The sequence below is a fragment of the Haliotis rufescens genome, unplaced genomic scaffold (genome assembly GCF_023055435.1).
Source record: "Haliotis rufescens isolate VD_foot unplaced genomic scaffold, xgHalRufe1.0.p SCAF_12, whole genome shotgun sequence".
NCBI lineage: Eukaryota > Metazoa > Mollusca > Gastropoda > Lepetellida > Haliotidae > Haliotis > Haliotis rufescens.
The window spans coordinates 42,603,714-42,628,932 of NW_025963802.1; the positions used below are offsets into that span (position 1 = coordinate 42,603,714).

At 40.2% G+C, this 25,219-nt stretch overlaps 1 protein-coding gene across 1 annotated transcript; it reads right to left on the reverse strand.

Annotated features, from left to right (window-relative positions):
- Positions 1-221: 221 nt before the first annotated feature.
- On the reverse strand, positions 222-23,713 carry LOC124119045. The gene is made up of 15 exons (XM_046481433.2): positions 23,601-23,713; positions 20,741-20,851; positions 19,350-19,484; positions 18,887-18,931; positions 18,479-18,586; positions 16,586-16,723; positions 15,529-15,551; positions 12,786-13,008; positions 9,693-9,803; positions 8,147-8,281; positions 7,231-7,281; positions 5,093-5,203; positions 4,433-4,570; positions 2,812-2,896; positions 222-419 (listed from the first exon to the last, which is right to left on the reverse strand). The coding sequence occupies exons 1-14, from the start codon at positions 23,650-23,652 to the stop codon at positions 2,814-2,816; spliced, it is 1,464 nt and encodes a 487-aa protein (XP_046337389.2). The 5' UTR covers positions 23,653-23,713; the 3' UTR covers positions 222-419; positions 2,812-2,813.
- Between the last annotated feature and the right edge of the window lie 1,506 nt (positions 23,714-25,219).

Sequence of the window (25,219 nt, forward strand, 5' to 3'; positions counted from 1 at the left end):
TTGAGCATATCACAACATGGCGGCCAATCCCATTGATTACGAGTTTGTGAGAAATTTACCATTGAAAAAACTTACAGATGCGCGAAAGAAAGTCCTCAATGTTTTTGGAACAAAAGGATGTCTTCACACTTAGTCCCTCACCAATTTTCCCCCCTTGTCTCGATGTTTGATCGATCGGTAAAATGTTCATGAAAACCAAGGGCAGTTAATTAATATAATCTGTGATCGCAAGAACCAGGGGGATGGATCAAGGGGTTAGTGTAGGTTTACAGTAATGCGAGCCCCGGAGATATAGAAGATGTCCGTTGCCTTATTGGCAGAAATTCCGAAAACAATGTATGTTTGAATACCCTAAGGTAGTTCTATCATGTTGAAAGGTCAATGTCCTCTCTCTTCTTCAGTGAAACCACCACCAGCAGCTGGAAGGAACATAAACATCATCTATCACATGTGCATCTGGAAACAGTTGTCAGAGAACACCTTGGCACAATAAACATCTGTACTGATGCGTGTGGTGGCGAAGGAAGCATTGGAGATGCAGACACGTGCATGACGCAGTGGTGACATGTATTTTTATGTTATTGGAACCAAACTACAAATGAGTGACTGGAAATAACAGTTCTTGTTCTGAGCATGATGGCATCATTGACCATTACATACTTTAATATGTGCCTTTAAGTACGGCTGCAGTTGTCTTGTGCTTGGTAAGGTGGGATGGGGGTAAGTAGGTGTGTGTTTGGGTGGGGGTGGAGGGATTGTTAATTTTCCCAGTAATGGCACTGTTGTGGGTCAATCAGTCATTTTTTTAGAACCTAACAGCGAGCGCGGCATGAAATGGAGATTTGTTTGGTAACCACATATTGCGAAATATTAACTGCCCTTCTTGTTGCTTTTATGAAGGTGACATAAAACAGGGTGAAACATTTTGTTTATATTTCTTAGGTTCTCTTATCACCTACAAGTTGTACACGAATTGTAACGTGAAAAATACAACACCTCTCTCTTCCATCTCGATGTTTCATCATTCTTATGACAATCAGTGTGTATTTCTAAAGCACATGTAAAATGATTATGTTTGTGAGCGAAAGATGATTCAGCAACGGGTTAAAGGTTTCACAATTCTAAAAAGAGCATTTTTAGTATGTCTGTCTGCTACTATTTAGTATGTCTGTCTGCTACTATTTAGTATGCCTGTGTGTTATTATTTAGTAGGTCTGTCTGCTACTATTTAGTATGTCTGTCTGCTACTATTTAGTATGTCTGGCTGCTACTATTTAGTATGTATGTCTGCTATTATTTAGTATGTCTGTCTGCTACTACTATTTAGTATGTCTAACTGCTACTATTTAGTATGTCTGTCTGCTACTATTTAGTATGTTTGTCTGCTACTATTTAGTATGTCTGTCTGCTACTATTTAGTATCTGTCTGCTACTATTTAGTATGCCTGTCTGTTACTATTTGCGCGAAATGAGCCGAGTGGTGTCAACTGGGAATATGAGCACAATTAGCAGATTTTACGTGCGCTTCATATGTATGAAACGCTTTTTTAGATAGATTACGGTATATTTATATGTAACAATGGATTTCGCTGAAGTTGTTTTAATAGCAGGTCCTCACAACGATATGCGTATCCTTAACGAACGTATGGGAGAGTGGTACAAGCAGTATGCGAGTTTGTTTAATTTGAATTGAAACAGAAAGTTCATATGAAATGTATCATTAATTTGATTTAACATTTCCACCTGTGTCTGACCGCGACATTAAAACATCTAAACTCCCGAACGGCATCGTGCCGTTTTGAAGTGAGTTATTACCAAAAATGTTTAACACCTCTCTCAGCGACATGCCAACTATGTGAAAGAATTCTGTAAATAATTGAGTCTGGGCCAGACCAGTGATTTATATCATGAGAATCGTTCTAGGCGATTGGGATACGATTACATAATTCAACCAAGACACCGAACCTGACCACCCGTTCCCGTTAGTCGCCCGTTAGTCGCCTGTTAGTCGCCTGTTAGTCGCCCGTTAGTCGCCCGTTAGTCGCCTGTTAGTCGCCTGTTAGTCGCCGGTTAGTCGCCTGTTAGTCGCCCGTTAGTCGCCCGTTAGTCGCCTGTTAGTCGCCTGTTAGTCGCCTGTTAGTCGCCCGTTAGTCGCCTGTTAGTCGCCTGTTAGTCGCCCGTTAGTCGCCCGTTAGTCGCCTGTTAGTCGCCTGTTAGTCGCCCGTTAGTCGCCTGTTAGTCGCCTGTTAGTCTCCCGTTAGTCGCCTGTTAGTCGCCTGTTAGTCGCCTGTTAGTCGCCTGTTAGTTACGTGTTGCTGAATCGACGGGTGACTCATCAATGAGTGATGAGTAATTAGCCTTTTACTCTGGGAAATATGTTAATTATAAAAAATATGTATTCACAAATTTGTTGAATTAACAAAAACTTCATATCCTATTCTAGTATTAATAACAATCATAATACCTTTATTCTGAACTTGAAATTAAATTGTGAGAAATGACACATCGGCCTAGTCAAGAACGTACCAGTCTTACAGTTGCGCAGGTTTGAATAAGGTAGAAGAAATGCTCAATCTAATGGCCATGTTCACTGCCTGTACTGTACTGTCCTACCTCAATCTTGCTTGACAACGGTGAAGGTATCTCTACCGAAACGTTGCATCGTGACAGCATAAAGAAGTAGTAAGCCATGAAATACCATGTTCACTGCATGGAGATGACAGAGGCTTATAGTCAAACTGCTATCTGACGGGTATGTGTTCACGTGCGATGACACTTTAGTCTATCCTCGAGCAAAAAGCGTCGACCTACCTTTATTTCCCTCTCATCGGGGGAACGGGGAAGTTTGGTTTCGGTGTTAGGCCAGTGTTCACAGGCTGCATGACAGGCGCACCTCCTGGATAATACGTCAGTGAGTGAGTGAGTGAGTGAGTGGAGAATTTGAGTTATCGCTGATTTGAAGCCTCCGGTATTGAAGGCACACCAGCATCTTGTGGGGACAAAGCGAAATCCACTGCTTGTCATGACTACGTGGAGCCAAACCAACGAAGTGCCATGACTACGTGGAGCCAAACCAACTGCTTGTCATGACCAAGTAGGGCCAAACCAACTGCTTGACGTGACTACGTGGAGCTAAACCAACTGGTTGTCATGACTACGTGGAGCCAAACCAACTGCTTGTCATGACCAAGTGGGGCCAAACCAACTGCTTGACGTGACTACGTGGAGCTAAACCAACTGCTTGTCATGACCACGTGGGACCAAACCAACTGCTTGTCATGACCAAGTTGGACCAAGCCAACTGCTTGACGTGACTACGTGGAGCTAAACCAACTGCTTGTTATGACCACGTGGGACCAAACCAACTGCTTGTCATGACCAATTTGGACCAAACCAACTGCTGTCATGACCAAGTGGGACCAAACCAACTGCTTGTCATGACCAAGGGGGACCAAACCAACTGCTTGTCATGACCAAGTGGGGCCAAACCAACTGCTTGTCATGACCAAGTGGGACCGAACCAACTGCTTGTCATGACCAAGTGGGACCAAACCAACTGCTTGTCATGACCAAGTGGGACCAAACCAACTGCTTGTCATGACCAATTTGGACCAAACCAACTGCTGTCATGACCAAGTGGGACCAAACCAACTGCTTGTCATGACCACGTGGGACCAAACCAACTGCTTGTCATGACCAAGTGGGACCAAACCAACTGCTTGTCATGACCAAGTGGGACCAAACCAACTGCTTGTCATGACCACGTGGGACCAAACCAACTGCTTGTCATGACCAAGTGGGGCCAAACCAACTGCTTGTCATGACCAAGTGGGACCAAACCAACTGCTTGTCATGACCGAGTGGGACCAAACCAACTGCTGTCATGACCAAGTGGGACCAAACCAACTGCTTGTCATGACCACGTGGGACCAAACCAACTGCTTGACGTGACTACTTGGAGCTAAACCAACTGCTTGTTATGACCAAGTGGGGCCAAGCCAACTGCTTGTTGCGATTTAGTGGAGCTAAACCAACTATTTGACATGACTACCTTGGGCCAAACCAACGACTTGATATGACTAAACGTAGCCACACCAGCTAATTCTAAGTGAGAGTGAGTGAGTGAGTGAGTGGAGACTTTGGGTCATCTCTTCTTTCAATAACGTCTTGATATCGCTATACGTAGCCACGCCAAATTGTCATGAACACATGGATATTCTTTGTGGTTCATAATATTGCAAAGTTTACCGCAACGGAGAACATAATTCAACTTGGCCTTAATGTAATCATTTGAGATGCATTATAAAATAACCACAACAAAGAGAATAAACAGTTTTATTATTTTAACTGACGCTCTTATATTGACCAAAAAAACGCAATTTGTTGTGGCTCCGCGTATTTGTTCTTTAAAGTGCATGTTTCTGTATCTTACCCCCGCCGCACTTCCCGCAATACTTCATGCAGTTGTCCTCTACCCAGATTGTGTAGGCGGGGTTGGTACACGTCGACTTTTGGTACCTCGCGCAGTCGGGGGATTTGTCAGCGCAAGTCGGTGGTGGGGTTGCGACACCTGAATCATCATCATCGTCATCATCGTCGTCATCATCATCATCATCATCATCATCATCATCATCATCTTTGTCGTCGTATTCGTCATCACAAACATAATCGGCATCGTCGTATTCGTCGACATCATCATCATGGTCATCGTCGTCGGATTCATCATCATCATCATCATCATCGTCGTCGTCGTCGTCAATATATATATTTGTCGTCTCTATCAATTTTAGTCTCAACATCATCATTAATGGTATCGCCATAAATGTAAGCAACATAATGAATGTCACAATCGACATCAGGTGTCACAATTTTCATTTTCACACTCATCCTTATCAATACTAGTGTAATGACGAGTAAATACATTTTATCATCTTCGTCTTCTAAATGAATCAACATCACGATTACCATCATAATCCTCGATGTTATTGCAACAATAACCGAATACATGTTACATACATTAAAATCACCATCATCACTGGTATTGTTACGACAAATATTACAATCGACACAAACATAATGATCATAATCTCACCAGTACATATGCCGCAAAATGCTGGGCAGCTTTCCTTGGCCCAGTGGATATACTTTGGGTTGGTACACAAGTCTTTACCATACAGACGGCAGTCAAGCTTGTCTTTACATACTGAAATATACATAGTCCTCGGAACTAGCGGCGATACGGGTAGCATTCTACTGTAGTTCACCTATATAGTCTACATCTTTAAATGTAAACAAAAACTGCATCAAAGATACGATGTTTTGAACACGTTTAAGAACTGATTGACACATATTTTCTGAATTACTGGCTTAAATATTCAAATGCAATGATTGAAGTAAGTTACATATCATAAATTCCTTTCAGGTCATATATTAAATTTGATCCTCTGACTTTCCATTGTCCCCTTACAAAATACGCCCCATTATGTTGAAGATATCCACATACAGTTTCAATACATTTGTGTGAACTTTTTTTTTTTACAAAGGTTGAAGTATTTTTTTAAATGGTCGGTGACGAGAATTCGGAGAAGTAAAGGGTCTCGTCAAAATGGCTGTGCCACGAAGACGAATAATCAATAATCAATAATCACAAATAAAACTACACATATACTGATATCAGTAATTCATGCATTGGTAAAGTTACTTTTCTGTTTGATTTGTTAAAACAATTTGTGTAGCAGCGAACACATGTCTGAGAAGAACAACAGTTACTTTATTTTGCTCTTAGTGTTAATGAAAGTTATATACCCAAGTTGAAATAAGTTGTGCACAATTTAAATAAAAATATGTTGAAACAACACAGAAGATATAAAATCCACTGCACTCCACTGGACAGACTTGCGGTTTTTTCTTATGATTTTCAAAAAAAAATTATTTTCATCATTTAACTGGATTTGGGCGACAGTATCGAAAAACAATTAAAATATTTTGTTTAAGACGTCGATAAGAATTAAGGACTGACGCGTTGATGCCCCAGAAACATTTTACTTTTTAGACTTACGGCAGAAGTTACACATATAACAATTCTTTCACCTTGGTGGATTTCCGAAAATCGCGAAAATATAATGATTGTTACAATACAAATAGTGTTTACTCATATAGGAATAATTCGCTTTCGCTGCAGTACAGTGCCATTCCCCCTTTATACATGTGCTAAAATATCTCATGACATTTTAATTTTTGTTTTGTACAAAATATTTGTTAAAAAAATGGCAATAAATATCATATTAAAAGCAACAAATAGCATAAGAGAAAAAGAAGAAAAGTTTGACATATCTTCATTTAATACAATCTACTTTGTTTGGAAACACATGTTATAAAAGGACAACCAAACTTTACATGAATATTGCTGGAAGAATGACCTAATATGTTTACTTTCAAACTTCGAATCTGAAAGCAAACACATGTACAGGATGTTCATTTAGAAATGTAACTGCCTGTACAGAAAAGGCACTTGCATGATTTATTCAATGTCAATTTCGTTTCCGTTTACCAATGCAACATTTTAATGTACGGGCTACGATATCCGCCATTATGGATTGGTCACTTCGCTTTCGGCATGCTGTCGGCTTGTTTAAATCAGAGACTCGCAGATAGCGTATTTTAGTCGCTGTTTATCATTATATATAATAAAATAATATTTATGAAAACGTTGCGAGATTTTTAAATATTGATTAGAAAAATTGGTCCGGCTAGTCATAAAGGTCCTTTACAGACGTCCCGTGAAGATCCGGGTTAGAATAGATCTTCGTAATGAACAACCCATACTTGTCACAAGAAGCGACTAATGGAATCAGGTGGTCAGGCTCGCTGACTTGGGTGATGCATGTCATCGTATCCCAATTCGCCTTCGCGAGGCAAGAGCGTCCACTAGCCTTTTCATAAAAGTCTTGTTTCCACCAGGCTTTGATACAGGCTAGTGGACACGCTTGCCTCGAGACTGCGTAGATTGATGCTCATGAGTATGATGTCAATCACTGGATTGTCTGGTCCAGACTCGATTATTCACCGTCCGACGTCATAAAGCTGGAGTGCGGCGTTAAACAACACACAAACAAACAAAATCTTAGTGTTGACACAACATTTCGTAACAAATGACAACCGCCACTATTACATGCATTTAAACACTCACAACTCACGCACGTTGAGTTACACGCGACAACATTGACTTACATGAAGCAGGTATCGGAGTTGTCATTGAATCCACCATGCTCAGTTCGGACGCTGCATAACAAAATGATCACAGGTATTAAACACAAAATTGAATCTGAATCTGATTCTGCATGCAACGCGACCAGGGTATGTGTTTATTAATGTCGTTTACCGGTAGGGATTGGGTGTACATTAAAAACGTGCTGTGGCTAAAAGTTGCATTTGGCTGCACCTTTCAGATAGGAAAATGTATGTTTTCAAGCTCTGATTAGAAATGTGTTGTGGTTAAAAGGTGCATTTGGCTGCACCTTTCAGATAGGAAAATGTATGTTTTTAAGCTCTGATTAAAAACGTGTTGTGGCTAAAAGGTGCATTTGGCTGCACCTTTCAGATAGGAAAATGTATGTTTTAAAGCTCTGATTAAAAACGTGTTTTGTTTAAAAGATGCATTTGACTGCACCTTTCAGATAGGAAAATGTATGTTTTAAAACTCTGATTAGAAACGTGTTGTGGTTAAAAGGTGCATTTGACTGCAACTTTCAGATAGGAAAATGTATTTTTTAAAACTCTGATTAGTAACGTGTTGTGGTTAAAAGGTGCATTTGGCTGCACCTTTCAGATTGGAAAATGTATGTTTTAAAACTCTGATTTAAAACGTGATGTGGCTAAAAGGTGCATTTGGCTGCACCTTTCAGATAGGAAAATGTATGTTTTAAAACTCTGATTAGAAACGTGTTGTGGCTAAAAGGTGCATTTGGCTGCACCTTTCAGATAGGAAAATGTATGTTTTCAAGCTCTGATTAAAAAACGAGTTGTGGTTAAAAGACATTGCGTTTGGCTGCACCTTTCAGATAAGAAAATGTACTATAAATTGATACAGAAACAAAGTCCCCGTCCTCTGGAATATGGCCGTCCCTTTATCAGCGTATTTACTTACGAGAACAGAGTCTGCAGTAGTACCGACAATTGTCCTCTGCCCAGTGCTTGAACGATGGGTCCGTGCAGGACTTTGCATCATACTGGTCACAGTTTGGCAGGACGTCTTTGCACGGGGGAGGGGCCTGTGTCGGTCCTGTGGGGAGAAAGATTAATCAATATCCTGTTGACCAAACATGGAATCTACTCTTCGATGTATCCATCGTTCGATTGTTTGGTTCGTATGCTGCCTTCAGTGGTAACCAGGATATATAAATGGCATTTTCCACAGCTGGTATAGTGAATACTTTATATCACTGATTGTCCAATATGGAAATGTCTCCTTTTAAAGTTATTTGAGATACATACCTGGACCCGGACAGTTTTGGAAATTGTTTGGCTATAACTAGTAGCGACTTCTACCTATATTATGTATGTTTGTGGTTTAACACGCTCTCAGCAATATTCCAGCTATTCACGGCGGTCTGTAAATAATCGTGTCAGGACAAGACAATCCGGTGATTGATATCATGGTCATCGATCCACGCAATCATGGGATCGATGACATGCATCAACCAAGTCAGCGAGCCTGACCACCCGATCCCGTTAGTCGCCTCTTACGATAAGCATAGTCGCCTTTTACGGCAAGCGTGGGTTGCTGCAGACCTATTCTACCCCGGATCTACCTTTATTAAGAGCGATGGGACAGCCGGCTAGAACCCGGCGTGATGTGATAGAGATAGTGAAAGGCTCACTCTTTTTGGCAGTACCTGGCTTCATCTTTGTATGTTGGCAAAGGTTCATTTTTCATAGAATTGTATTTTCCATTCCGGAGACCACAATTGCTTAAATGGTTAAAACATAGCCATCGGCCACGAATTTCAAGAACGGCATTCATGACGGCTTTACGTAACAAATACCCACTAAAATGCTAATTTGAATAACACGCCAGATCCGTTCATTCAAGGTAGTGATGTATGAAGATTATTCCATTGTGGCATATCAAGGTCACCTGTGACTTGAGGTCTTCCAGCCTTTACGTATGACTCGATGACTGTCTTTAAGTATCGGGATACAGTTACCCATGACGTGGAACCTCTTTTAACCAGATCCAGCCAGAATGACTACAAAGGGGCATTACTCCTACCTCCATTAATCACAGTACGAAAGAGACTTTACTGTAGTATATATCACTGAGGCCAGATGTTATCAAACTTGGTTTAAATTACGAAACAACAAACTAAAAAAATTGAATAAAAAAGAGCAGTGTGTTTTCTATGCCGCCGATTAGAAATAAATTAAATGTTTTTAAAAAACTCATTTACTCTCCCTAACAATATAAATAGATTATTAAATACTTTCATCGAAACCTGCAAATAATTATCCTCAAAATTCCCGCCCACACATTTCAACATTTTGAGGAAACCAAAATCGATTTTTGAAATTGGAATTATTTTTCCCGACATGCTGACCTGAATTTGTGGGCCAAAAATCCGTGAACTAAAAGGGTGTACACAACATTTAGTAAAGACGAGCTTCCAAGGTATCAAGGAGGCTTGTAAACTTGCCTTGACAATACTTGCAGAAATTGGCACAGTTTTCTTTAGCCCAGCCATCATAGGGAGCTTTACACGAATCCGCACCGAACAGCTTACAGTTGTCCAGTTTGTCTTTGCAATCTGTGGAAATAACAGTACATTATGGCTACATTTTTAAAACAAAAAACAGGTTTTTAGCATTCAGGCCACATGTACAACGTACAAAATTATATATATACGTTGTGTTTTCTTCACACAAAATCTTGGCTAAAACACAATTCATGATCATATTTTGAAGTATCTGAGAAAAGGGTATATGAATTGTCTGATGTGAGAAGGTGTGTGTGTGTGTATGTGTGTGTGAGAGTTGAGTTTAACTCCGCTTTTAACAGTATTTCAGTAATAGCACAGCACACGAGCACAGGTATGGTGTTGACAAACCTAGATATATTTTTGGGGCGAACTGGGATTCGCACCCACAATCATATGTTTCTGGCGTGTCCAAGGGACGCAACTCTGCACAGCGAATCGCGGCGCCTTAGACGACTGGGCCACCCGTGCCCCCGATGTGAGAAGGTATCATGCGGTTTATAGTTTATAGTAACAGCTAGTCTTTATCGATTATCATATACAAGAATCATATTCAGGTTTGTGCATTTTTCATAGTTGTTTTACTACAACTCATACATTGTGTGAGTATATATGGTGAAGAATTTCTATAGAAAAATGAGTAATAGTTTTATTTATTTTATAGTGATTTATGAACACAGTCAGAATCGCACATTAAAATGTCTTTTAGGCTAGATTTAATATGATATTTGTCGTAGGCTTTACGATGTAGATATTTTATGTTATGAATCGACTTCAACAGTTTTGCGTTTATGGAGGTTTAAATGTCAACACCGGCGAGGACACTGCGAATCCACGTACAGTAAACTACGGTTATAACGAACACGCTTATAACGAACCGACCGATATAACGAATTTATTTTTTAGTCCCGCCCATTTGTTGTATATATGCTGCAAATATGCTTATAACAAAACTACGGTTAAAACGAACTAAAATTAGTGGTCCCTTTGAGTTCGTTATAACCGTAGTTTACTGTAGTGGGTTAATTAACGCAGTGTGCACACCGGTTTATACGAGTGCCTCCGTAAAATAAAATTATATCGATGTCGATTCTTATAATTAATTAAGTCGACAATACTCACTTCACAGCTTTATTTACTTGTAAATAAAGAAACAAACATCTTTCGGGTTTGTTATTAGCACTTCACATTGTCATAATGGCATAATCCGCTGATCATGGGTTTGAAGTGTTGACGGTCTGTCAGCAACAGACCTGTGCTCGTGGATTTCATCAAAAGGTCAACCTCTCCAAGTTTCGTCATCTTAGGTTTTCCTCCTTCTTCAACCCATGAACAGCGGATCCTGTCACGGATAAGAGACGCAACCTTTCACAGTAAATGACTTACAATGTACTTCGTATAATCACAGATACACAATGTATAAACCATATGCGTGTCACGTTCAATGAACTCACGAACCCCCTCTTACATTTGTAAACGTATTAGCTTGAAGATTCATTAGTATGGCAGATTGTAATTTCAGTCATCCGTGGGGATCCAAGGCTAGAAGAGGCGACCAAATGAATAGAGTGGTCATGTTCGGTGACTTGGTTCATGCATCTTCCCTAGGCAAGGAAATTAACTGACTGTAAAAGTCCATTTTCCACTTTTGCCGAACTAGTCTGGAATGTCTGGGATATTAAGAGTTATGTACCTTCTATGTCCCTCCTATTGACAAATCAGATTCCACCTCTCATATCACTTGTAATTGAATCAAATGGCGGCGCCCAGTCAAGACGATCTGATCGATTATCAAGATCAGTATTGTAATAAAAGGGGTCTTGTTTCGCGAAGTGCATCAAATCACGTAAGCACCTTGCTTAAGAACACGAAAATATTTGGAAAATAACTGTTGACGGCAGGTTGACGGTGCACATGTTTTATAAAACCTGCAATCGACCAAATCTTCACGGCAGTTTACGAACCGGATGTCGATTTCGTTACGCGAATTTGATTGGACTATGACGAGACTCGTTAGTGCAGCCAAAATATAACTCTATATTTTCCAGCTAAGTTCGGCAAGGGTGGAAACTGGATTCCAGTTAACTCCCTTGCCTCGGGAAGATGTGGTTGATAGCGTGTCCTCTTCCCCCGACGACGAGGGTCGTTGCTCACAAATATCGATCACTGGATTGTCTGGTCCAGACACGATTATTTACAGACAGCCGCCATATAGCTGGAATATTTGTGAGTGCGACGTTTAACAACAAACACAAATGTAATTTCAGTCGTGGTGTTCGATTGTATATATACATGTATGTCTATGCATTTATCGTGGTTGTCTAGTCAATTCCCTGTGAATGACCTGTGGCTGCTTGTACTAGTCCGGACTGATGCCGATTTATAGTGCTAGCTCACTGAGATACCATGCCTCAGTTTAACATGAATACCCCACTCAGACACAGTATACTGACTCCGAGCCGACCAGTCCTTGTTTTAGCCCCTTAGTTCCGAACGCTAGACAGGGTAACAACAAGTACCATCTTTTAACGTCTTTTGGATTTATGTTTTTAAAGTTCTAAATTAACACTGTGACAATATAAACTCGATGTTGTGTATTTCACTTCTTGTCGGAACTACTATACGCCTGCCTAATTGACTCTGTGATTTTCAAATTAAAACATGCTAGATCAGCAAGAATACACCCAGTACATAGAGCATTTGGCTTTTGTTGTCAATAATATTTGACCTGAAATAGGTTCACTTTTTTACTTGTTGTTTCGATACTTGTGAAAATAGAAACACTCAAATAGTTGTTTAACTGTAGTATATATCAAAGGAAGTACGTGAAATGTTTAATTTATGACGGGAGACATTTTATTCACTATTTATTCCATTCATGAGTTATTTTGTTGGTGTTACAAATATATCGGCAATAATATTCCTGAACAAAGCACTAATATTTCTGAACAAACCTCTCCAGACAGCACTTTTTTAAACACATGCATTTCACCATAGGGAAAAGTTCGTTTCATATGTCCTGCCTATACTTACTCGGGTCGAATCCCCCGGGGCCGACAGGGGCCAGTGTTGGACCCACGGGTTGTAATGTGGGGATCCCGGGGGTGTTGAAGAATAGCTGGAACTGTGCCGAGGCACGCCCGACAACCGCGACAACGAGGAGCGCAGACAAATTCATCCCGTGACCTGCGGCTGACTTGGTCAGAAAGATCACATTTACAGGAAGGGTCACATGTGATTCGATGACCATATGTCGCTAGGCACACACAGATAAGACTTTTTTTTAAATAACGATATATAGGTCAGTGGTGTTTCTTTGTTTTCAATTTGTTCGATTGAGTGAATGATTAACTGAGTCATTAATACTGAAAATATACTACTTAAAACAAGTTAATTACCATCCGCAACCAGAAGACTGTGTTGCAATACTCACCAGCCATGTTAGATTATCCATAGTCATGTTAAAACATCGAGTGTTCCTTAACTTCATTTGTGATGTATAGGTCCAAATTCCTAATATGGTGAATATGAAACGTCAAGGCCAGACAATAACCAGTCTCGATCATCAGATTCAAATGGCCGTAAGGCAAAATAGCAGTGATGATTATATGAATCGATCACTTAAAATTCGCGATGACACCAGGTGTTCGCGAAAAGGGTAAAGCATGTCCTGAGCAATGGCATATAAATAGTTTATTGTTCTGGAAAGCCATATGGCATTTAACACCCTGACCTGTTTGAAGATGGGATATCATATGTGAGTGTCGTCGCTCCCCCCTTGGTCAGGAGTGAGTTGGGTTTAACGCCGCTTTTAACAGTATTCCAGTTATATCACGGCGTGTCAGCTTAATGTGGGAGGAAAGCCCGAAGTGATGCAGGTCTCAGACGTTTACCACTTAGGTGAAACGCACGAGCACGGGTATGGTGCTGACAAACCTAGAAACATAATTGGGGTGAACCGGGACTCGAACCCACAATCATAGGTTTCTGGCGTGCCCAAGGGACGCAACTCTGCACAGCGAGGTGTTGTGTAGGGTCGTGCTGTGTCGTCACTCTTCCGGGTGGTATATGAACCATACTAAGAGAAAATTGAACAGTGAACGCCGCTTTTAGCAATATTCCAGCAATATCACGGCAGGGGGACACCAGAAATGGGCTTCACACATTGTACCCATGTCGGGAATCGAACCCGGGTCTTCGGTGTGACGAGCGAACGCTTTAACCACTAGGCTACCCGACCGCCCCTACACAACACTGAATTTCTCAAGAAACAGTTGGAATTTGTAAGGGTATGAGTTTCGTTTTACACCGCTTTTAGCATTATTCCAACCATATTACGGCAGGGTAGACCCGACACAGACTTCACACAGGGTATGCATGAGGGTTTCGAACCCAGACTTTTGGTGCGAAGGGTCGGCGCTTTAACCATTAAGCTAACCCGACGCACTCATTTTGTTTTCGACTGAAATCGTCATCACGTACACTAAGAAAGGATTTGTTTGGGATGTTTTCCCCATTGATTATCATCCATTATTTCCCCATTTTGTAGCATTTCCATAACTGGGTTCGAATCTCTGTTCGCCCGGTTATTTTTCTGGGTTTGACCGCACCCTACCCGTCGGTTCCACCACGGTGGTAAACGTCTGAGACCTACATCACTTCGGGCTTTCCTCCCACAATAACCTGCACGCCGCGATACAACTGGAATATTGTTCAAAGCGGCGTTAAACCCAACTCACTCACTCCCTCACTATTTTTTTTTATGAAAATGCGATATATTTAATGTATTTTGTTATACTTATATTTTGTTATACTTATATTTTGTTATACATACATACATACATACATACATACATACATACATACATACATACATGGGAGTGAGTGAGTTGGGTTTAATATATATATATATAAAAGAAACATTAGGATAACAGCGCTTGAATGTTGCACTAATACCGTTCGACTATCTATAATGTACCGTGTTCCTGACTAAACTGTAGACCTGGGGTCACAACGTGATGAGCTGGAGGTGGGTACAGTGTGTGGGAGGCGTGGGAGAGATATACAGCTATCTATGTAGGTCGTAAACATAGACACCATTCATTTGCTGTCACTGTTCAAATACAGGGAGTGTATTGAGCCAACTCAAAGACTGCCTTCTTTACTGGTGCCAAATATAGATATGTGAAGAATATGGTCAGTGCCTGCCAACACGATTACGTAACGTCCGTCATGACCTGAGCGCAGGTTAGGGTTCAACCGTTGATCGAGTGAGTGAGTGAGATGGGTTTAACGCCGCTTTTAACAGTATTACAGTTATATCGCGGCATGTCAGCTTAATGTGGGAGGAAAGCCCGAAGTGAGGCAGGTCTCAGACGTTTTTCCGACCAAATTCCGACCAAATTTGACATTCTTCACTAGTCAAAATAGTTAAAAAATTGTTTCAAGAATGTATAATTGACAACCACTCCATTCCTGAAAAATAATGGAGGGCTGAAACAAAAGAATGACGTCACAGATGCGTTTAATTGAATTGTTGACAATAAAACAATGACAACTCTTTTCGACGGTGCTGAGAAAATGAATTGATGTGTAATCGAAGCTTGGAATCATCAAGAATTGGTTGATGACATAGCACGAAAATGCGAGCATTCAGTGGTCATTGGATCTTTTACTGTTAATTCCTAGCTCCTGAAACAACACGTGGGCATGGTCGCGTGAATGGTCAGTCTTGGATGACCGCTGGTCCTCGAATGGACTCTGCAGATGATTGTACAGAAGGCAGCACGTTGTCGTCAACTGAAAAGCACATATACACGTGTACACGTAATTGAACTGCATTTATGATATTTAAATCCCAGATCACTTTTCGTTTGTTACGGATCACCCCTATATCTCCAGGACTCGCTTTTCGATAAACCTACACTAACCCCAAGACCCATTCACAAAGTTTCCGCGATCTTTAATTACCTGCCCTTGATTTCCTTAGGCCAATTTGATTGGCTACGTTACTGGGTCTAACGGACCAATCAGCATGCGAGTTACAAACCAGCCTCAATGATGGGTTGGCAATTTCAACAACATAGCGACCAGCCACTGACTACCATAGAGTTTGCTGGAAATTCAAAGTTGAAAGACTGACTAACACGCAAAACAAAGCCCTCGGATATATTTTTTGACGGAATGGATGTCTTAAAAAGTTTCCATAAAAGCTGGCGGTGCCTTTGATTTCGATGCAGTACGAGTTACCTCCCTTACCAATTTTATTTTTCCTTATCTCCACGTTTGATTGGTCGGTAAAATGTTAATGAAATTCAAGGGCAGGTAATTTAAAATCGCGAAAACCTTTAGAATAGGTCCAGGAGTTAATGTAGGTTTACCAAAATGCGAGATATAGAGCATGGTTACAGATGAACGTTCCAATAAAACTGATATTGTGATAGAAGTCTAAAGTCATTTTAACTTGATATAGTTAGGGTAGAAATTCGCAAATTAAGAGTTCATAGTAGTCTGGTTAAGAGGCATGACATCAGTTCAAGGATCATCTCAAGGATCAAGCTATCTTTTTGTTAGGTTACAAAAACAACACTGTATACGCATGTAGTTAAGGCATTAATACTTCATGTTTTTGTTGTCAGATATCCAAGAATATCATCGCGTCATTATACAATTCAACTGTCAGAAATACATAATGACTTCTATATGCTTTTGGCTCTGTGTTTAATGAATCTGTATTGACTCGATTACAGTATTCTTCCTGTGGCAGCAGACTGGGTACTTTTCAGTTTTAAATATTGTTACATTGTCTTGTCTAACGTAAACTGCCGACGTACCGTCCTGACAACGACCACATGTCTTTCTACAGTGGTCGTCGACCCAAATTGAGTAGGTGTCGTTGCTGCAGAGGCTGCGGCCGTAGTCCTTGCAGTTGTTCACGGTGTCCTTGCAGCCTCGGGGTGGATGGGCGATGCCTGCAAGTTATCACTGCCCAAGTCAAATCAGAACAAGCGTTTGTGTAAGGGGGGTTGGGTAGTTTATTGGACACAGCATGGCCTTGACAGGTTGATTGCCTGGGTTTTGTTTCCCACGATGGTGCCTGGCACGTTTATATGTCCCTTGTTGATATACTGCTGCAATATTGTTAAAAGCGAGTATTCAGTATCGTTCATATGCAGCCTTTTGACATAATCCTGCTATTACATAGACTGGATGATCATTTGGGGAATTGAACCCATGTCTTTGACGGGACCAGCGGACGTTAGCCACCTTACTACCCCAATGCGACTTGAAGCCGACTCAAACCTCTTGCTCTAGTGTTGACCTTTGTAACTGTCTTGTCATTCAAAGTCAGTGTGTCGTATATGTATCTTAATAATGTACATGGGTTATAAATTATGGGTTTCATAAGGTACAACTAGTTACAAGATTACGGTAACCTAGCCGGCACAGGTCACTGACGTGGTCAGTGAGATATTGACCAGGATCCGTGTCAGGGCAAGATGACGTGAACCAGATCACAGCTGAGTGTTGGTCACCATGTCCATACCCTGGACACACTGACCTCTCGTCACCACAGCCTTTAAGCCAACCATCATTGTTTTTTACACCCAAATATTGAAACCCATCTCCCGAAGAGAATTCAACAAAAAACCTGTGATGGTCAGTATGGAACGGTCTTTATTATGTCAATACCTTTCTGACATAACTTTTCCAGTATCCAACGTAAATATATAACGCCAATCAGTCTCGATTATCCGCCGAAACAGATTCCACTGGGCGTAAAAGGCAAAATAGCGGTGAAAATTATATGAATGGATCACTGAAAATCAGGTGATCGCGAACAGGAAGGAAGATCCAGATTCCATTGCCTGCTTGATGAAATCCTGGTAGTCTCTGTTTGGTTTCTTGGCGTAAATATATTGAATCAAAGAATAGTCATCGTGGCGTCGAGGGGCGGTCGGGTAGCCTAGTGGTTAGAGCGTTCGATCGTCACGCCGAAGACCCGGGTTCGATTCCCGACATGGGTACGATGTGTGAAGCCCATTTGGGGTGTCCCCCGCCTTGATATTGCTGGGATATTGCTAAACGCGGCGTAAAACCATACTCACTCACTCACTCGTGGCGTCGTTGCATTGTCGCGTTACAAAAACAAACAAAAAGTGTCAAAGTTAACCAAAGCGATAGAATACGACAACGCGACATTGTAGCCATTTATCGCATTGTCGTGTTTGAATAAAATGTTCTTTTATTCAACCAAAGGGCAACAATGCGACATCGCCGAATCAAAATTGTGTACAAACAGAGGTAAGATGCACGACCACGTGACAATATCCCTTCCAGGATTCTGTATATATATGCCCCCAGTTTTACAACGAAGATCGTTCCGGGAATATGCTGTATGGTCTTGTTAAAAGCGTTGTTGGTAATTGTTTTCATAAATGCTTTTATTGACCAAGAAGAGCACACTGACACCTTATTCTTTCTCAGGGCAGTGGGGTAGCCTGGTGGTTAAAGCGTTCGCTCGTCACACCGAAGACTCGGGTTCGATTCCCGACATGGGTACAATGTGTGAAGCCCATTTCTGGTGTCCCCCTGCCGTGATATTGCTGGAATATTGCTAAAAGCGGCGTAAAACCATACTCACTCACTCACTTATTTTTTCTCAAACAATTTCTCACCCCAAGAATGCTCTGATCCAACAAACAAATAAATTTGCAGTGACCTACCTCTACAGTAGCCACAGTATTCCAAACAGTTCAGTCTAGACCAGGCCTCGAATTCTTCATCGCACGCATGCGCCCCGTAGTCATGACAGTTCACTTTGTCTCGGCAAACTGAAGCAGATCAGGAGCATGGGTTGCCAGGCCGCTGCAATTTGCTATTTCCAACAGAAGCAATTTTTCAAGGATTTTCAGGAAGAGATTATTAACTCCCAAACCAAAACACCAAAACACCCCATTATTCATGTTAACATGCGGCATGGCCTCAGTTGGCTTGCACAATATAATCGGCATTAGTCCGGACTAGTAAAGGCAGCTACGCACGCACGCACGCGCGCGCACTTTGTATAGACGCGACGTCAAACCCCATTTCACCCCACCTTTGGGTTGTCAAATATAACCGTATATACTCACGTATTGGCGGGATCGATTCCAAATCTTTTGCAGCCAACTCATCAGCTGAAATTTTTCACACAAATGTAATTATATAACGTGTTCGTTGAACTAGTTTAATATAAGAGAAGTGTTTCATTATCCTGAGCAAAACACGATACCATGTTTGCAAACTGTAAACTAAAATGTCAGATGCTCAATGACACATTATTGGCAATTTGCAAGCGGATACACGGAGGGTGCTTTTTGTGAGCAGAAGTTCCCGAAGTATGTAAATAATCCGCGACTAACGGGATCGAAACGTCAGGCTCGCTGACTTTGTTGATGCATGTCATCGTATCCCAATTGCGAGCGGATGATTACAATCACTGGATTGTTTGGTCCAGACTCGATTATTTACAGACCGCCGTCATATAGCTGGAATATTGCTGAGTGCGGCGTTAAGCAACAAACAAACAAAGATATCATTCCAAGAGCGCAGTACCAGTACAGAGACGACAATAGTAGCGGCATTTGTACTTCGCCCAATCTGCGAAACTGGGATCCGAGCATGACGACTTGTCGTAATCCACACAATCGTCGCCCACGTCGTTGCATAGTGAGGTGCCGCTTGGCGATACTGATGTGTGTTTAAAAACAATGAATTTAAGAAAGGATTAACAAAAATTCATTTATAAAATAAGTTAAAGATAATACAATAAATCGGTGAATTAATTAGAGTGAGTTGGGTTTAACGCCGCCCTGAACAGTATTTCAGTTATATCACGGCGTGTCAGCTTGATTTGGGAGTAAGCAACTATGCACAACGAATAAGACAGCTGTAGACTACCGGGTCACCCGTGCCCCCGAATTAATTAGAGAATAGCTTACGAGCTGAAGGCAGTTACGGATTGTATATCAATAGATTTGAGAGTGTAGAGATAATCCACCTACTGGCTTGTAAAAACTTCTTACAAATAGGACCACAAACATCTAATGCTATAGTTTATGGTGAATGTGGCCGATATCCAATGTATGTCAACTGACTTCTTCGTAGTGTTTGATTCTGGTGTGAAACATCATCAATGCATGAGGACCGCCTCCCCCCAAACGCGTACATGTTACTTTATTTAGATAATGTAGGGTATATAATTGGGCTCCAATATCAGATATCTACTATTGTCTCATTGATCCTAAATACTTTGTAAATCCGTCACTGGAATCCTTTGTTCGTCTGATGTCATCTAAACATAAACCTACTATTGTACAGCTATCGAAATTCATATTGAATGCAATGAAATTGTATAAGTCACATTATCAGTAATTTTATTTCTGTAATGTTATGTTCTATGCGCCTGTCGCCACTAACTTGAAATAAAGGTGCATATTTTTACAGTCCCGAAACTTTTATGTTACGCGGAACGTAACATATATGACGTTCTTCCGAGTGTCTAGTGGGTTATGTTAATTATTAACCGAATTCATCTCTTACAGATCGTGTCGGTTTTCGTCAACTGTAAGAGACACGACCCGTTAGCCATAACAGGTATCCATCCGCGTGTAAGTAGTCATCTGTTATGAACGATGAAGCTTTTGCTTTTTTAACGATGCGGATGAGGAAATAGTCCTCTAAATATTGTAATCGCAAATAAACAAAACACATAACTGTGAATAATCCTGCTTGACCTTAGTATAACTTGACCTTACTGATCTAGAATATAATAAATCGCACGTCGCAGGTTCGAGTCCCAGGATGGCCCTAGGTATGTTTCTCACTGGCCTTAAGTACTCAAAATAATAATAAGATGACGAACATCATCATCATCATCATCATCATTACATCATCATCATCATCATCATCAATGTTTATGTTTGTTGCAGTATATGCTGACTGACCGTGACACAGGTTGCATGTTCTCCTGCAGTTTTCGACGGCCCACGCTTGGTACAGTCCGTCACACACCGCTTCTCCGTAACTCTCGCAGTTCTCCGACTTGTCCGTGCATGCTGAAATGTAACTGTTACGGATTAACGAGTGTCCGGTTTAGCTACCTGTAATTTGTCGTCAATAAGTCCATGCATACTCAACGAGTGTCCGCTATATACTTCACAGGTTTGCATGAATAGACCACGTTCCTCCATCACCCGTGAATACACACGGTGTCGGTGTCTATAACCGTTACTCGTGTCTAGTTTGAGTCGGCTGATGAATGGGGTCTAGTGGATAGCATCGTCCCGAGGCAAGACAGTTAGCTGACTTTAAAAGTCCAGTTTCCACTCTTGCCGAACTAGGCTGGAATTCCTGGGCTCGATCGTAGCGCCACCAGTTGTTATTACGAGTTCTAAGCCTCTCCTATGGACCAATCAGATTCCACCTCTCGTATCACTTGCATTTGTTTCAAACAAAATGGCGGCGCTCAGTCAAGACGATCTGATCGATAATCAAGATCTATATTGTGATAAAACGGGTCTTACATCGCGAAGTGCATCACATCACGCGAGCACCTTGATTATAAACATGAAAAGATTCGGAAAATATCTGTTGATAACGAGTTGGCGGTGCACATGCTTTGCAATCGACCGAAATCTGCACGAAAGTTTACGAACCTGATTTCGATTTCGTTGCGCGATTTTGATTGGACTATTCATAGACTCGTTAGTCCAGCCAAAATGTAACTCCATAATACCAGCCTAGTTCGGCATTGGTCGAAACTGGACTTTTATAGTCAGTTAACTCCCTTGCCTCGCGAGGATGAGTGCATAGAGCGCCTGTCGAGAGAGAGGATGATCGGTGGTTCGATCCCCGGTGGCATCGTGCCAAAAGACGGATAGGAGTCAGTTTACTGTGTCTTAGTGGGGTACCACTGCATGGTATCTCAGAGGGCTAGAACTATAAAACCGACATTAGCCCGGACTAGTACACACACACACACACACACACACACACACACACACACACACAAACACACAAACACACACACGCACACGGCTTAAAACCCAGATCACTCACTCACTCACACCCCGTGCTAAAACTGAAAATATTAACTTTTATGTAAATTATAATTCCGCACAAATACCCCAAGCAAAGATTTGAATTTGAACAATTTCTGATTAGTTTTTCACCAACAAAAACACCAGCAATAAACACCAGCAAAATTTAAAATAAAGATTTCCAGTGAAAACGGAGAGGTTTTAAGTAACTTCTATAATAGAATCCCAATTTGATACAACCCGTGAAGATCCGGGTGAGGATAGTTCTTCAGCAACCCATGCTTGTCGTAAGAGGCGACTAATGGCATCGGATGGTCAGGCTCGCTGACTTGGTTGATGCATGTCATGCTATCCCATTTACGTAGATCGATGCTCGTGATGTCAATAACTAGATTGTCTGGTCCAGACTCGATTATTTAGACCGCCGTCATTTAGCTTGAACATGGCTGAGTGCGGCGTTAAACAACAAATAAACAAGTTGAAACATGAGCTTGAACAGTTACGTCTGCATACAGTATTTCCTTTTTTTTTGAAAGTCAGGACGTCCATTTATCCGTATATTCCAGATTAAAGAGGTTCAATTATTTGAAGAGCTTAGAGCCATTAGGGCCAATGTCAAGTGGAGTCTGTTTTGAGAAAAGTAATGAAAACACATAATATCATGTATGTTAACTTTTTTCACCTATAAATTCCTAGACATTAACGCATTCTGACAGCAGAGATATAAATGTTGTTATAAAAACATTCAAAAAAGGAAATAAACTTACGTTTTTAATTTGTGTAAGGGTGGAAAGGGCCAATGTCTGTATTTTGGCCCTTTTTTACCCTCATGCATTTGCAGGGATTTAACATGTGAGATTGATAAACTACTACTGAAAGTACAAACACATACTATTGAAGTACATCTAAATGATTTAAACTAATGCCAACTTTGTTGCAATAGTTGAAATATGAGAATAAGGTGACCAACTTTCAAAATCTCTCTCAGACAACCAGTCTCAACCACACACGGAAATGAGAGCTAAAAGGGCTAAAGTCTAGCAAAGTGGCTTTGGCCCTTTTGAAACTTGGCTTTGGCCCTTTTATAGAATTTTAAGTAGCTATATTTCAAAAACGCATCAATGAAAACATGCACTATTTTTTCTACAGGTAGACAAGAACTCATAGATGTTATTTATGCAATAATAAGCAAAAAGGGCAAGAGTGCATTTTGGCCTCTTTTAGCTCTAAGCTCTTCATTTGCGGCGTTAAACAACAAATAAACAAGTTGAAACATGAGCTTGAACAGTTACGTCTGCATACAGTATTTCCTTATTTTTGAAAGTCAGGACGTCCATTTATCCGTATATTCCAGATTAAAGAGGTTCCATTATTAATGTGTACCTATCTTATAAAAAAAAGACCAAAACGATAAAGTCAGTGTTGAAAAATACATGTTTCCAAGATAAGGATTGCACGACGTGCACCTGGCTATTTTGATAATTAAAACATGTTGCTTGATTTCGTGACAAGGAATTATCTGTTTCCATGCTACTTCTCTCACATGCCCATTGTTTAATACTGGAACTGACTTAATTACACAGAGAACGATTTTCATCACGATATATGCAACACAAAGGAAATTAAAGGGTGTTGTTTAATTTCTTTTGATCCTTTCATATTGCTATATTTTATATGCCATGACATTACTTATAGTAATGAACGATTCGGATGTTCAACTTTTGAGCAGATTACATAAAGAATACTGTTATAAAACGTTACTTACGGTCAACTTGGACAAATGGAAACACAAGGAGAATGAGAACCAGATACCACATCTCCAGCCCCGTGTCGCAAACTTGTTGTCAACGACCAACAGGAACCATATGTTGAACATAGACTTGCACAAGTCTCTAAAGAAATACTTATTGGATAAATCATAATTTCTAAATTATGTAAATAATAAGATCAAGATGTCCCTCTTAGAGACTGGAGTACTTTCCACATATCTAGACTTGCCTATTAGCACGATCGAATTTCTACACACCCATGGAATTCTATCATTACAGCCTTGGTGCAAGGCTAGTTGAAGATTACAGAAATACATTTGTCTACGGCTACAATAACATTTTTAACATTTTTAACAACTGATACACTAACCATATCTGGGTGGTAGTGACATAATAACTTTATTATGTTTCCCTTTCCAAACAAAGCCAAGACGTATATTTGAATTTTTTGGTTATCCCAAGGGATTGGTATGGAAAATGATTCAGTTTTGGCAGAAGCATATATTTTATAACTATATTTCTTCCCATTGATGTCAAAGATCTCACTGACCGTAAATTCATTTCTTTTTCTATTTTATCAAATTTATATTTATAGTTAATATCCACCATCTTTTCTAAATCATTATCATAATCTATTCCCAAAAGCTTAAAATTCCATTCCTCACAGAGCTTATATCTAGATCTCTTTTTTTATCCTATCCATAATTCAGTTTGTTTGTTCAGCTTTAACCTTTAAATCAGAAAATCTAGAAATGAAATTTTGTACATTTAAAACTGCATAATATATCTGAATAATCTATATATCCAGTTAGCTCATTACTAGCCATTGCATTATAATGTGTTTGTAATTATAGGTATCCTTATTTATATCCATTACCTGATTCCAATCACCACAAATGATAATTTGATAAATTAATAATATGATATCTTTTATCCTCTTAACGAATTCTGGTTTATCTAAGTTCGGTCCATACAGATTTATTAATTTGTAGATATGAAATTTATTCATGTGTAGACATGATAATGTATTTTAATATTAATTGCCACATTATTTCATTCTTCTTGATCTATCATTGTATGCGTAACCTCAAATTCAAAGTTATAATTAAATAAAATAGCTGTATCTCTGGCATTACTTTTGAAAGGACGAATATAGCATTTTTTAACCCCACTGTCGTTGTATCAGCTGCTCGTGTTCCTTTGTGAAGCGTACATCTTGCAAAAAAATATTTGAGCTCTTTACTTCCTTAAGAATCAGAAAACCTGTTTTCTCTTACAAACATTATTGAGACCTCTGCAGTTAAGAAATACTATCTTGAAATGTTCCTTTTGATCCATTATAATAATTTAACCCATTAATATTATCAACATTGTAAACTGACCATTGTACCCAGCTAATACACAAGCTGCAAAGAACAACAAACGACCTGGGTTGTTTTGTTGTGGACGTACTGAGAGCAAAAAACACACAAACATTTGGCATTATAAAAGTACTATTCTGACTTCCATAATAATTAATTTGCCTTCTCATCCATCAGAAGACTAAGTAAAGAATATAAATGTACGGCCATTTTATGTCTACAATCATGTCAATATATATAACATGGAAAAGTTT